This window comes from Ascaphus truei, chromosome 13 (assembly GCF_040206685.1).
Source record: "Ascaphus truei isolate aAscTru1 chromosome 13, aAscTru1.hap1, whole genome shotgun sequence".
Taxonomy (NCBI): domain Eukaryota; kingdom Metazoa; phylum Chordata; class Amphibia; order Anura; family Ascaphidae; genus Ascaphus; species Ascaphus truei.
In genome coordinates this window covers 20,230,461-20,245,798 of record NC_134495.1, presented here as the reverse complement: position 1 = coordinate 20,245,798, position 15,338 = coordinate 20,230,461, and the positions used below count along the sequence as shown (strand labels likewise).

At 47.6% G+C, this 15,338-nt stretch overlaps 1 protein-coding gene across 1 annotated transcript; it reads right to left on the bottom strand.

Annotated features, from left to right (window-relative positions):
• Positions 1-454: 454 nt before the first annotated feature.
• PLBD2 (phospholipase B domain containing 2) lies at positions 455-13,432 on the bottom strand. The gene is made up of 12 exons (XM_075568819.1): positions 13,210-13,432; positions 12,776-12,869; positions 12,223-12,381; positions 10,413-10,513; positions 10,057-10,295; positions 9,642-9,736; positions 8,763-8,923; positions 8,373-8,468; positions 6,915-6,986; positions 6,051-6,203; positions 5,415-5,577; positions 455-2,141 (listed from the first exon to the last, which is right to left on the bottom strand). The coding sequence occupies exons 1-12, from the start codon at positions 13,392-13,394 to the stop codon at positions 1,974-1,976; spliced, it is 1,686 nt and encodes a 561-aa protein (XP_075424934.1). The 5' UTR covers positions 13,395-13,432; the 3' UTR covers positions 455-1,973.
• Positions 13,433-15,338: the final 1,906 nt, after the last annotated feature.

Sequence of the window (15,338 nt, the reverse complement as noted above, 5' to 3'; positions counted from 1 at the left end):
AAGCAGGGGGGGGGTCTCCAAAGCTGAACCCCATTTGTTTCAGCTCTGGGGACCCCCTACGTCCACAGATACTTACCTCTGCCGGTAGCCGCTGCGGCTGGGCTAGCTGGGGTTTAAAAGCTCCCACGTCACGCGGGCCAATAGTTAGCTGAGCCTGATGACATCACGGCTTCCTATTGGCCGGCAGGGCACCGGAGCTTTGAAACGCGGCAATTACTTGATCCCCCGCAAATGCCAGCTGAACCGGAGCGATTACCGGCCCCCTCTACAGAGGTATGCATGAAATTAATGGGGTTCAGCTCCGGAAACCCCCTGCTCCCATCCTAGGAATTATTTTTTTTTATATAAAAGGTTTTTGTTTTTTTGAAGCGCTTGGCTTGCGCTTTATCACTGCCAGTGTGGAATGGGTTATGAAAACAAAATCTGAAAGATAGGGCCAGACCAAAAGCAGGAAAAAAATAAATCATCGAGTTTTATTATGGGCACAAAGTGTTCACCGCACGAGGTTTAGAAGTCATACAGATGTGTGTGTTCCGTTATACAAAGAGTGCAAGGCAGAAGCTTTTCAATCAACAGGTAATTGACGAGAAAAAATGAAATAAGAATCCTCAGCCCAATTAGTAGTTACCCAAAATTGCATAGACCTATTTAGCAGAATTGGTGAAGGGGGTGAGGGGGAAGCTGGTATTGTAGCCCCTATCCCTGTACCTTTTTTTGGTAGGCATTATGGGTATATCATAAGCCAAGGTGACCTTGTTCTATTCATGAATGCAGAATCTGGCCGTACAGACGGATTACTACAAGAGGTTGGTTATTACAGCTCTATCTATATTGCATGCAACTGCAATGTCCTGTATTTATAACGTTCGTATCAGTTTAAAGCAGCAGCCCATGCCAAATGCCATATATTTTTTTTATTTTCCATTTGCATTTTATTACTTTAAAAAGAAGCCTCCTCTTGTCCTTAGTAACACTGTTTTATTTTTTTAATCTGATGCTCCATTCAGGAGATATAAACATTTAAAATTAGGGTGTGCGGCGGGTTAAAAAAACGGAGTGATGTCTAAGGGTTACCATGGTAACCGCAGAAGCCAGAGATTAAGAAAATTATGATTTTAACACTAGGAAAGCAACGAAGACGAAAGGAGGACATGTTCAGGGGGACAATATACCAACATTATAGGAGGTAAACTTATATTGGCTTCTGGAAGGATTGCTGCTTTAATACCTCTTTATAATGACATCGGATTCCACCCTTGAGGTGGCTGCCTCTTCACAGTTGCAGGCTGCAAAGCAACCTGCACATTTTAATAATGGTATTACGGCTAAAAATGTGCCATAGGATGGAATCGAACCACGACTGACCGGTCACTATGTCTGCATGGAGACCCAGTGCAGAGTTATACTCATCCAATGTAATATCACGGATTGTCTATTGGGGTGGGGAAGGGGGGTGCTGCACCTGTACCGTGCATTATAAAACACGGGCTAGGATATCAACCAATCAAAATGCTCCATTTAATAAAGATCACGCAGTGATACCAATACTAGAGTCTCATGCAGACACTCAAAATGCAGCACTGTGATTGGCTCCGGCTGTTGTCATTAACACCACCCCCCACCCCCCCGCCCCCTTACAGCTTATTGGGATGTTCCATTCAATCACGAGTCGTAGGGGAGCTCAGCTTTTTTTTTAACCCCTCTGCTGCAAAAGGGTCTTCTAATACTTAAAAAAAAAAAAAGAGAAGGTCCATTGAGGTTAGTAAATAAGGTCAGAGGGACCTCATGATACAATGGGGTTTCTTGCAGGATTCCTGAAAGGCAGAAGGGCTTTACTTCAAATTCAAGAAGCCCTGTGCATTGGGGACAAGGGGACAAGCTGAATTCTTGGCTCGGGGTGGGGGGGGAGGTCACTGGTTGCCATGGTGATGTGTCAGGGCAGAGGGGGGGGGGGGGGGAAAGAGAAGCACACCTCAATCCCAACGGATGGTGATGGGGGAGAATTTCCAGAGGTCGGGGTGTCCCATGTGCAAGAGGCTGCTGAAGGGAGAGGTGCTCCACTGGAAGGGGGGGACCTGGTCCCACGTGGGGCCATTCACTGCCACCATCTGATAGTCCTTGGCCATTTCATAGGAGGTAACCTGAGAAGGGGACAGGGGCTGTTCATTAGACAGGTCACTTCCCAGTGATACCCAGCACAGTCACAGCATCACAGCATCGTGCAGCCGGTACTTCCTGGCTGTTTAAATCCCAAGCACCCCATGTTGCTGGTGTGGATTGTAGCTTCTCCCCACTGCTCAATAACAGTATCCTGAGAAATACTGTACTGCTCGCTCCTCTCCTATACAGATACATACTGTACTGCCCGCTCCTCTCCTGTGCTGATACATACTGTACTGCCCGCTCCTCTCCTGCGCTGATACATACAGTACTGCCCTCTCCTCTCCTGCGCTGATACATACAGTACTGCCCGCTCCTCTCCTGTGCTGATACATACTGTACTGCCCGCTCCTCTCCTGTGCTGATACATACTGTACTGCCCGCTCCTCTCCTGCGCTGATACATACAGTACTGCCCTCTCCTCTCCTGCGCTGATACATACAGTACTGCCCTCTCCTCTCCTGCGCTGATACATACAGTACTGCCCGCTCCTCTCCTGTGCTGATACATACTGTACTGCCCTCTCCTCTCCTGCGCTGATACATACAGTACTGCCCTCTCCTCTCCTGCGCTGATACATACAGTACTGCCCGCTCCTCTCCTGTGCTGATACATACTGTACTGCCCTCTCCTCTCCTGCGCTGATACATACAGTACTGCCCGCTCCTCTCCTGCGCTGATAAATACAGCACTTCCTGCTCCTCTCCTGCGCTGATAAATACTGTACTGCCTGCTCCTCTCCTGCGCTGATACATACTGTACTGCCCGCTCCTCTCCTGCGCTGATAAATACAGTACTGCCCGCTCCTCTCCTGCGCTGATAAATACTGTACTGCCCGCTCCTCTCCTGCGCTGATAAATACAGTACTGCCCGCTCCTCTCCTGCGCTGATACATACTGTACTGCCCGCTCCTCTCCTGCGCTGATACATACAGTACTGCCCGCTCCTCTCCTGCGCTGATAAATACAGTACTGCCCGCTCCTCTCCTGTGCTGATACATACTGTACTGCCCTCTCCTCTCCTGCGCTGATAAATACAGTACTGCCCGCTCCTCTCCTGCGCTGATACATACTGTACTGCCCGCTCCTCTCCTGTGCTGATACATACTGTACTGCCCTCTCCTCTCCTGCGCTGATACATACTGTACTGCCCGCTCCTCTCCTGCGCTGATACATACTGTACTGCCCGCTCCTCTCCTGCGCTGATACATACTGTACTGCCCGCTCCTCTCCTGCGCTGATACATACTGTACTGCCCGCTCCTCTCCTGCGCTGATACATACAGTACTGCGAGCTCCTCTCCTGCGCTGATAAATACAGTACTGCCCGCTCCTCCCCTGCGCTGATACATACAGTACTGCCCGCTCCTCTCCTGCGCTGATAAATACAGTACTGCCCGCTCCTCTCCTGCGCTGATAAATACAGTACTGCCCGCTCCTCTCCTGCGCTGATAAATACAGTACTGCCCGCTCCTCTCCTGCGCTGATAAATACAGTACTGCCCGCTCCTCTCCTGCGCTGATAAATACAGTACTGCCCGCTCCTCTCCTGCGCTGATAAATACAGTACTGCCCGCTCCTCCCCTGCGCTGATACATACAGTACTGCCCGCTCCTCTCCTGCGCTGATAAATACAGTACTGCCCGCTCCTCTCCTGCGCTGATAAATACAGTACTGCCCGCTCCTCTCCTGCGCTGATAAATACAGTACTGCCCGCTCCTCTCCTGCGCTGATAAATACAGTACTGCCCGCTCCTCTCCTGCGCTGATAAATACAGTACTGCCCGCTCCTCTCCTGCGCTGATAAATACAGTACTGCCCGCTCCTCTCCTGCGCTGATAAATACAGTACTGCCCGCTCCTCTCCTACGCTGATAAATACAGTACTGCCCGCTCCTCTCCTGCGCTGATAAATACAGTACTGCCCGCTCCTCTCCTGCGCTGATAAATACAGTACTGCCCGCTCCTCTCCTGCGCTGATAAATACAGTACTGCCCGCTCCTCTCCTGCGCTGATAAATACAGTACTGCCCGCTCCTCTCCTACGCTGATAAATACAGTACTGCCCGCTCCTCTCCTGCGCTGATAAATACAGTACTGCCCGCTCCTCTCCTGCGCTGATGCATACAGTACTGCCCGCTCCTCTCCTGCGCTGATGCATACAGTACTGCCCGCTCCTCTCCTGCGCTGATAAATACAGTACTGCCCGCTCCTCTCCTGTGCTGATAAATACAGTACTGCCCGCTCCTCTCCTGCGCTGATACATACAGTACTGCCCGCTCCTCTCCTGCGCTGATAAATACAGTACTGCCCGCTCCTCTCCTGCGCTGATACATACAGTACTGCCCGCTCCTCTCCTGCACTGATAAATACAGTACTGCCCGCTCCTCTCCTGCGCTGATGCATACAGTACTGCCCGCTCCTCTCCTGCGCTGATGCATACAGTACTGCCCGCTCCTCTCCTGCGCTGATAAATACAGTACTGCCCGCTCCTCTCCTGCGCTGATAAATACAGTACTGCCCGCTCCTCTCCTGCGCTGATAAATACAGTACTGCCCGCTCCTCTCCTGCCCTGATAAATACAGTACTGCCCGCTCCTCTCCTGCGCTGATAAATACAGTACTGCCCGCTCCTCTCCTGCGCTGATAAATACAGTACTGCCCTCTCCTGCGCTGATACATACTGTGCTGCCCGCTCCTCTCCTGTGCTGATACATACAGTAATGCCTGCTCCTCTCCTGCGCTGATAAATACAGTACTGCCCGCTCCTCTCCTGCGCTGATAAATACAGTACTGCCCGCTCCTCTCCTGCGCTGATATACAGTACTGCCCGCTCCTCTCCTGCGCTGATACATACAGTACTGCCCGCTCCTCTCCTGCGCTGATACATACTGTGCTGCCCGCTCCTCTCCTGCGCTGATACATACTGTACTGCGAGCTCCTCTCCTGCGCTGATACATACTGTACTGCGAGCTCCTCTCCTGCGCTGATACATACTGTGCTGCCCGCTCCTCTCCTGCACTGATACATACAGTACTGCCCGCTCCTCTCCTGCGCTGATACATACTGTGCTGCCCGCTCCTCTCCTGCGCTGATACATACTGTACTGCCCGCTCCTCTCCTCATCACTAATTCAGTGTAAAGTGAAGAGTGGGACCGTATTCGTCAGCACGCTGGCATTAAGCAGCGAAACAGAGTACGTAATGTGCAAACCTTACTCTCAAATGTATCATCCCGTTCACATCCCGCCCCTTCGTTTACCTTCATGTCTGTGCCCCCGTGTTGCCGCTGGTGCAGAGCTCCGAACGGGTACGTGCCGTTGGCGGGGTTGAGGTCAGAGCGAGCAGAGATGGTGTTCTCTCCGTTCTGTGGGGGGTCACACTCGGAGCACCGCGAAAGGGGGTCATGCAAGAAGTTATTGTACCTAAATTGAATGGGGGGGGGGGGGGTGGAGAGAGAAGAGTTTGAGTCGTCATCACTGTGATTAAATTTTAACGTGACAAAACTGCTAAGGAATAAACCAATGTCGAGTGTGAACACACACACACACACACCAGCAAAGGGCACTGATGAGTATGACCCCATGCGTTCATTTACACCTACTTGGAAAACAGAGGCACACAAATTATTAGAGGAGCCGCACTCCCAAGAAATCCCTTACACCACTAACCCACCCCCTCCAAATATTTATGGCGTTGCGCATTACGGTGGGTAAAGAGAGCACAGATGGGCACCCTCAACCCATACGCTGCATTGCTGACCTTTCTGGCAGCGTAGGAATTAGGGGATCTCTAGGAAGGGAGTGAAGTAAAGGGGGCGAGTGACCATTAAGGAGACAGGGGAGATACACCGTGTCATTATAAAATGCCGCAGGTGCATTTCCATGGCCCCCCTCACCTCATCAGCCGCACCATGGACTTCATATCCTGCACCTGCGTGTGGTTCCGGCGGAATATCTGCGCCCGCGGGTTCTTGTCGTAGCTGAACCAGTCTCCGTACTGGGCTACCAAGGCGGGCATCCCGCTCGTATTAAACACCTCCTCAAAGTACCTGAGAGAGGGGGCGGGGGGAGAGAAGGGTGAGAAAGATGTCAAAAGGACCACCATGTTATTCAGAACGATCGACAAATTGAAATATATCCACCCTTAAAATAAAAACCACCCAACAACATTTTTATTTGCCAAATTCTCACTAAATATCGTAAGAAGAAATGAAAAATACATTCCGAAGAGAGATAAATGGGTTAGCGAACATACTTCTTACGTGGCTAGTGAGAAAAGGGGACACAGACGGTAGGTTTCTGGGCCCTCCAAGCCAAAACAGCACTATTTTCAACTACAATGACCCATTGGTTGCCAAGATACTTACTGAGTTTAAATCTGCCTCATCGAGAACAAAATGGCGGACAAATCTCCAGCCAATAGGAAGATGCAACATCGTTTGTGGCTCCTATTGGACAGCCATTTAAATCCTTGAAAAACCAGGAAGTAATAGCGGTAAATTCACAAGGCAATACCTCGGTAACTAGAGGGACCCCGCAACTGCCAATAGCACAGTTCAGCTGTGAAGGACCCCACAATTTCAATCCAGCAAAACAAAATATGGGGGTTAGTTAGGCTGGGTTGCTGCTTTAAAATCTGGTAGACTGAATATCAAGAACCAGATCACTAAATACCCAGCCAGGACAACATACAGATGCTTGGAGGCGATGTACTTATTGGTGGGTCAACTGGTTGGAAAGGGGAAGCGATCTGAACCTACGGGATGTTGTAACTGGCCCAATATCCGCTCTGGTAAAGTTGCGCTGATTTATCCGCCGTGATCACCATGCCCCTGAAATCGGGAGAGAGAGAGGTAGGAAGGGAGATATGAGATGTGGTGCAATGCACTACACAGTAAATGGTGAGAGGTAAGTGGATTGATTCCGTTTCTGTGACCCCCTAAACATGCAATTTTACCAACATTGGGAAGTCATTTGTTGCTCAAATAAATGGTGATACAGTCTCACTTAATGCACACAACTAAGCCAGTGGTAGGAATTCATAGTAAGCTAGAACTCGGCGGTGCTTTCTCTCAGCCTGATACAACCTTGCATGCTGCAAACTGCCACAGTGTCAATACACGGAGTCTGGCACTCCCCCAACGATGGCGCCACCACGCGCCTGCGTCCGATGACGTCACCACGTGCACTGCCTAATACACGGAGTTACTGTGTAGTGCATTGCACCATATCTCATGCACTGATTACTCCTAATATTATTGTGTAATTATTGTATTGCTATTAGTTAAGGGTAAAATTATACAGTGATGTTGGAACTGTGTCATATAGATTGTGACGTTTATATATAGTGAGGGACATTAGATCTGAATCATCAGCAGTTTCATTAAGGTGTTTATGCACCAATTAGGTGAGCTATTAGGTAAGCTGTATCTCTGACCCACCTCCCTTTACATAGCAATAAGTCATATATCAATTAGGACTACCAATGTGTTCAATTCCTTATGCATAGATATTTCTTTTCCTGTGGTAGGGAGATATACAGACAAATGTCTGAAAATTGATGTCAGCATTACCACTTTAACTGCATCCAGAAATATACACCGATCCATCATTGGAGGATTATTATATCATAAATATCCTATGACTATATAATGATGGTTTTGGATTAACAACAGAGTCTCCAATTGGCACCCCCCATTGAATTATTTTTAATAACACGATACACAGTTTAATTTTTTGACAATAGGTTTATTATTATAGATGTGTACCATTATTTTATTCAAGCAAAATAAATGTTAAGTTTTAACAGCCTAGGTGTGCATATGAAGCCTTCCTCCTTCTTTGTAAATGAATTTTAAAGAGGAGGCAATTCTAGTTAGCCAGTCTATAAAAATAAAATTAAAATAACTGTTTCACTGTTATCGGCTTCCTTAGAAAGATTCAATAACTCTTCAAGTGCCTCTTATTTCTTGTCTGTCTATCTTAGCTCTGTTCTTTTTCAATATTAACGACTGTTTTATGCCAATTAGATTGTTTGCCAAAGCTATATAAAAAGTAAAAATAAACTACTACATTTTTGTTTACCGTGGTGACGTGAATTGTTTAACATAATATTATTTTTCACAAAAACGTACAGCTCAGCCAAATGTGACGTATTATCCTAGTTTTGCAGCCAGGGGAAGACTATCAGATGACCCCCAAAACGCCCCTCAACTTACGGAATTTGCTCGAGAACCGTGAGGAGACCCTGGGGGACGTCCGTCTGTCCAACGCGGAACTTATTGTAATCCACAACCATCCACTGGTTATTATACCTGAGGGGCGGAAACAACGGGGTTAAATGGCGCCGCGGATTCGTACGCGCTATCATCCCACGGAAGGGGGAAGACTCCTTTACCGTATACGGAAGACGGGCCAGAAAGTGGCAATTAAAGAGGGAGAAGAAGAGTGACAGAGTTTGGCTGGAGGTACCGCTGTGTCTAAACAGATCTGCATATAATAAAGGGCAGAGAGACTGGTGTATGGAGAGATGGGGGCAGATACAGGCTCAGAGTCAGGGCTAGCAGCCCCTCCTCAGGCTGTGGCCACTGTCCGGCAGCCAAACTCACGTGCCGCTGTTGTACTTCCCAAAGATGGCGGCCCATTCCTGTCCGTCCGTTGCCAGCCTGTTGGCCACGATGTTGCGTAGCCACTCCAGGACGGAGCCCTCCGGCTGCACGTACTTCCAGAGAGCTGGGTTACTGTTTCCGATGGTCGTCTCCAGGGTTACCTGCAGGGGGCGGGATTTGACCTAACTGGACACAAGGGCTCACACAGGAGCCGTGGATGCCACTTCCACACAAGGATCCCTGCCAGTGACTGGGCACTGGCCCAAGATTAAGAGGGCAAGACAGAATTTTAGGATAAGTGTGCCCTGTGACTTCAATGACATGTTAGGACGAAGGGGTAAGGCAATGAAAGCCGCCCAAGCCCTACGGTCAGTGACACTGAACTAAAAGTGACCGTGTTTAGGAGGAGTAGGTCAGGCTCCTGTGGACAAGGTGGGTGGTGAGAGATGGGGCTTGTGATAGGAACAGCTCAGTGAGTAAAAACACTGACTAAACAATGACACAGTTTTAATTCAGGGGGGGAACCTGGTTAGATTCCCGGTGTCGGCTCCTTGTGACCTTGGGCGAGTCGCTTTATCTCCCTGTGCCTCAGGCACCAAAAACGTAGAATTGTAAGTACATCTGGGCAGGGCCTGTGACATTCCTATGTGCTGCGTACTGCACATTATACTGTAACATTCCTATGTGCTGCAGGCTGCACATTATACTGTAACATTCCTATGTGCTGCGCGCTATACTGTAATTGTGACGCGCTGTGGGTCCCATTGTAAAAAACACCTCTGTATGAAATTCAGTTGTTGTATAGAAGTGCGGAAATCCCCGTGTACGGTGCTGCAGAGGCGAGGGGCGAGACAGGAAGAGAGACAGACACACACTCACCAGGCCGCTGCTCAGCAGGTAGAAATCATCGCCAGAGAAGATCGTGCCCGGGTACGAGGAGAACGTCTGAACCCAGCCGGGTACCATAGGTCCCCCTGAGAGATGACAGCAATGTTAGATAGGAGAGAAGAAGCCTCCTAGGGGCCCTGGACGAGATCCCTGGGAGGTCCCCTGTGGCCCTTGCTTAACCTAATGTTGAATTCGGAATAGTTCCTTCAAGAAGTCGTGGACAGAATCAATGTTTACAAATGAAAAAAATACAAGTATAATAATGATAGAAATGTTTCCGTATGTGCTGCACATAGCAAATGTTGCAGCCTCAATGGCTTGTTGCCTGGGGAGCTTACAATCTAATTTATGGAGATAGAACAAGGTCTGGATCCAGGTGCACCCATTCCAAAGATAGCTCAGTTACCGGTATTGGTGGAGTGTTGCGCACCGGTCTGCCGCGTGTGGAAAGGCAGGGTGTACTTCTTGATTATCCGCAGCATGGACTGATAGGTGTTCCAGGTATCGTGTGATACCAGCAGGTCCTTGTTGCCGGGTAGAAGTTTAATGAGAGCTGAGCAGGACCCCGAGCCCAGATCCTTGGTGTGATCCGATTTATTCAGAGCGGCTTCCAGATCTTCCAGGTCTCCACCAAGCTGAAAGAGGCTGTAGAAGAGGGGGGAGGGGGGAGGGGGCGAGAGGGGTAGTAACTACATTAAAAAAAATCTCCTAAAAACCAGAAGAGATCGCGACAATCCCAAACATGCACACTACAAAACTTACAGAAATCCAAAGGGGTTCAGCGTGAATTTGCCCTGGGGAAAGGCGATCCTGCCATTATAACTGTCCTCCAGGCCTTTTAGCTGAAGCAGGGCAAGGCGGACCTAGAAGAAACATACAAGCCCTGACGTTCATTCCCAGCACAAAAATAATAAATAATCTATAGGTCAGGCTAATGTATACAGAATGACTGCAAATCCCCTAATGGTATAAGGTGATATAACCTGAAGCTGCCTTATACAGAGTGACTTTAGTGGTATGGTGCCATGCCCTGGTCGGATATTTATAGGGACCGTTTATTTTGACCGAAGTAATAGTTGGAGCTCATATCCTGTCCCTTTAAACAGTGGGACTGTGAGTGTCATTCATCTGTTTGCTGCCAGTATCACATGTTAAAGCAGCAGTCCAAGCCGACTTTTTAAAAAAAATATTATTATAGGTGTAGGGCCAAGGAGAGGTGGAAACAGCATGGATCAAAAGGTGTGTCTGTCGTGCACCGCGCACCTTTCACCATTGTGACCGGTATTTTTGGAGAAGCCCCCTGGCATCCCTATTAATGTCCAACGGCAGTATGAGTAACTGCCAGTTTACATGGGATTCACAGGTACAGCAGTAAGGAGTTGGTTATAATGCACTTTGCTCCTCAGTGAATCATGGGACAGGCCACACCACACTGAATTTATACAGATCAGGTCATGTTGTAACCCTCTGAGTAATCAGTGATAAGACTCTGCCAGTATGGTGCCGACAAGCTAGGTTAGGCAGCCTCAGAAGTATAGTGTCTAATAGACCGTGGTTGTCATTGTATGCAAGTGACAAGTGTATCTGGTTAGCATCTACAAAGTATCATAAAGTAATGCTGCAACGCTCTAATCAAGCGCCCAGTAATGCAGCTAGGACCTCAGTGCAGACCACTGCCCCCTGCTATCGGCAAGGACAAGGAGTGATACTTGGCAGACATAGTTCGGGTCACAGGGGCCGCTACAACCCCACACTAACGGAGTCCGCGATCGATAGGCGAGGTGAGTATGTATACTCCCCGCTAGCCGGCTCACACACTGGCTGTCAATGTTAACGGAGCCCCTTTGTGTACTGTGATCGCGGAATAAAGTCATGCGACCACTGACCAATGATAAGTAATTAGCCAAGTTGCCGATCGATCGGCGAAGATTCGGCTCGGGGGTTCACTAAATGGCTGTCACTGAAGCAGAAGAGAACCAAAAGATGCAAAGTTCTGTGAGGAAGATCATGTGACCAGGCAGTCACCTAGATACAATTGGTGCACTGCTAGAGAGAGCGCGCAGGGCTCAAAAAAGGGATGTGCCGGAGCCCGTTTCAGAAGAGGAAGGGTATGTGACTTTGTAAATGGTTGCTATAGAAACAAAACATGCTTCTTACATTATAATACATTAAAAATATGTCACAGAATTGTGTTTTTTTTTTTGTATGATTCTAGTATTTTCTCATAGTACAGTACTGATTTATTAAATAAAATAAAAAACACCATTGTAGGATCTTGCTTGGTCTGCAGCTTTATGGGGGATATCCAAAAAGGTAGGCACCAAGATTAGTACGAAAGTCCTAATAATTACATACACAGTCTGAATAGAATCACCAGTTTCATTATGTCTGAGGCAACTTCAAATAAACCCTGCAGTGAGATTTGGGGGAATTTTCTGATTAAAAGGGCCCCATCAACCTTATGTTGGGAAGAAAGGCTGTTCCCCATGACTTTTTTATACAGAGGCCCTCTTTATAAACCTCCCCCCCCCCCCAGTACTATTAGGGTCTGCGACGTTATAAGAGACATCACCTGGTGCCAATAGTCCTGGTCTTCTCCCTTGTCCATCTCTTGCTCCATCCAGGCGAGGTTGGCCTGCAGATAGCCCCGCAGCTGCTCACAGAATCTGGTCTGGTACTTGTAGGGGCCGCAGTACCCCATCATGGTGTTCATCCAGTGCATGTAGATCAGCTGTGGGGTCAAGACACACACAACTTAACCCCTCTGCTGCCAGGGAGATCAACATACTAACAGGGGAGAGGTTATCAGCGTCCACACGCAACAGCTATCTGGCACAGCAGGGGGTGAAAGGGTCACAGCAATCTGCATGTCTTTGTAGTGGGGGTAGGATAGGTGGTGCTGACTGGGGTACACATTGTGGAGGTAGAAAAGAGACATGAGCATTGCCTGTGGGGAACAAAAAAAGAGCTTGCAATCTATCTTCATGTAGCAGTTACCAACATTTAAAAGGGAGTTGCCCGAGAGCACAGGCGCAATGCGGGGGTCTAATGCTAGCCTCTCCCACTTCAGAGGCCAGTAACTTAACACAAGCGAGGGTTTCTATGCCCCAAGGTCGCCGACTTACCCGCTGAGTGACCGCAGCTTCAGCCACGCCGGCAGCGTATGCCTGGACACTATCATTATAATGCTCACTGGTCTGCAGCTCAAGGACTGCCCACCTGAAAGAGACAGGCTGGGGGTAAGAGACTGTGGAGGAGACAGGGGCAAGTGATGAGGGGCAAGTGTCACCACAACCACATATCCACAGTATCACCCACTTTCTGCTCTCTCTACACCTCCGGCTCCCTTTCATGGCCATTCCCCCTTTTCCATTGCTCCTGCTCTCACCTTGTATTCCCTTCTCCATTCCCCCCCCGCCCCCCCTTTATTACCGTCTCCCTGTCCCCATTCCCCTCCCCCCCTTTTTTACCCTCTCCCCTTTCCATTGCTCCTACCCCACTCTCTCCAACATGCAGCCCCCCTCGCATGCCCTTCTCACCCATGCCCCCTTCCTCTCACCCTGTCTCCGGGATGCTGTCCCTCAGCACAGCCCAGGCCACCGCTCCCTCCCTCCTCCCTGGTTCGGTGCTGAGCTGCCCGGTTCTCGGGTCCATGATGACAGACACCTCGGAGCTCTGCGCTCCCCCGGCGGCGGGGGGGAGGAGGAGAGAGAGAAGCAGTGCAGGCAGCATCCACACAGCCATGTCTGCAGTCACAAGACATGGGCAGAATCATGTGACTGACCGAGTCAGCTGTCTGAGGGGGCGGGGACTGAGGTTAACCCTCCCACTGCCGGATATACTGTAACCTTTACTATCTATATTTTTTTCTCCACTTACTTCATACACACACACATATATATATATATATATATATATATATATATATATATATATATATATATATATATCTCCACTTACTACATATTTATATATATTTATACACATACATACTGTGTCACCCATTAATTTCCAGGAAAATATCTGTGGTTTTATGTATATATTTAGTTTTTTGTCCATCACTGCTTCATCATATATATATTTATTAGCCATAACTACCCACCATAACTTAAAATATGTGTGTGTGTGTGTGTGTGTGTGTGTGTGTGTGTGTGTGTGTGTGTGTGTGTGTGTGTGTGTGTGTGTGTGTGTGTGTGTGTGTGTGTGTGTGTGTGTATATGCAACAGTATCTATTGTAGAAGTATATAATACACATGTAATTATAGGATACATCATTATTGGTGTGTTCCATAATAACAGGATACATTAATAATTTGCTCTATATATACCTGTATGTTATGTAATGATGTCACGCCTGTTATTATTTTATATACTAATTACGTTTGTCCTGGACTGCAGCCCAAAATGCAGTGATCAAAGTGACACCGGATACACAAAGTATCACTACTTTTTATTGACAAGTTAAGTCCGTGTTAACCCCTTCAGTGCCAGAGGAGAAAATGGAACAGTACTGTTTTTTTTTTTTTTTTTAAAGAGCCCCGTTGACCAGATCAGAATGGCATCCTCTTACCCCTTACCCTCATAAACCAACCATGCCCTCCCTGTAATTCTGCCTGTGACAATGCACCGGCAGTGCGAAAGACAGGTGCAAGTCATGGGTTCCTTGGCTGTACTGTCCCTTTAATTTAAACTCCCCCTGTCCCTTTAAACTGCATAGATTGGGAGGAGTGTGTTGGTGTCTTCAGGTTTTCTGGGGGACAGCTGATCTGGGAGAGCTTTAACTTGGATCATAACACGTTCCTGTCCCTAATAGAGACCCTTCATAATCAGACAGGCTACAGGGACCTTTCACCAGGAGATCGCACAGGTTAGTAGGATCACCAGGGGATCATCAGACTGGTTAAATCAGCAAAGCATGTGAAATCGTATATGTGTTTATTTTTTAATCAGTTCTGTAGTATTAGATAAGTCTGTTTTTTTTTTATTTTTTATTCAACCCTTCATGCCATTTGTAATGAGTTTCAAAGCATCCTTTGATTTCTTTAGCCTCCCCAGCAGTGCAAGATCTTTGCAACACATTCCTGTTTGTGATCATTTGTTGCTAATATTCCCATCAGTTTGAGCTGCAAACTGTAACAGTAGATAATGTTACCTTAGTCATATTAGTATATTACTTATCCATAACAGACAGACTGTTTCTGTGGGTGGTTTTACTGGCTATGCATCTTAACCCTGGCTGTGCTCAAAGCTGTGACCATGCAGCAAGCTTAAGCTTATAGGGGAACCATGTTGAAGGGTTTTGAAGCAAAAGGTGGCACTGTGTGCTCATTTGCATGTCATTTCCCAGAATCCCTTGATGCAGTGGAAGTGCTGGGTGATAATGGTGAAAGGAGGGGTTGCAGACCTGTATAAGACATGCAAATGAGCATACAGTAATATTTCCATTTGCTATATGCTTTGCTGTGGAGGGTTTTTGCCACTTGTTTACCCACCATAACTTGAAAAAAAAAATATATATATATATATATATATATATATATATATATATATATATATATATATATATATATATATATATATATAGCAACTGTAAATATTCCTGTATATTCATTTGCATGTCTTAGACAGGTCTGCAACCCTGTCTTTCACCATTATCACCCAGCAAACAGCACTTCCACTGCAGCTTTA

Coding starts and splice junctions, on each gene's coding strand:
- PLBD2 (XM_075568819.1), bottom strand. CDS start 13,394: ATGGCTGTGTGGATGCTGCCTGCACTGCTTCTCTCTCTCCTCCTCCCC. Junction 12,382..12,775: donor AAGCTGCGGTCACTCAGCGG/GTAAGTCGGCGA, acceptor TTGACCCCACAG/CTGATCTACATGCACTGGAT. Junction 5,578..6,050: donor TCCATGGTGCGGCTGATGAG/GTGAGGGGGGCC, acceptor CATTCAATTTAG/GTACAATAACTTCTTGCATG.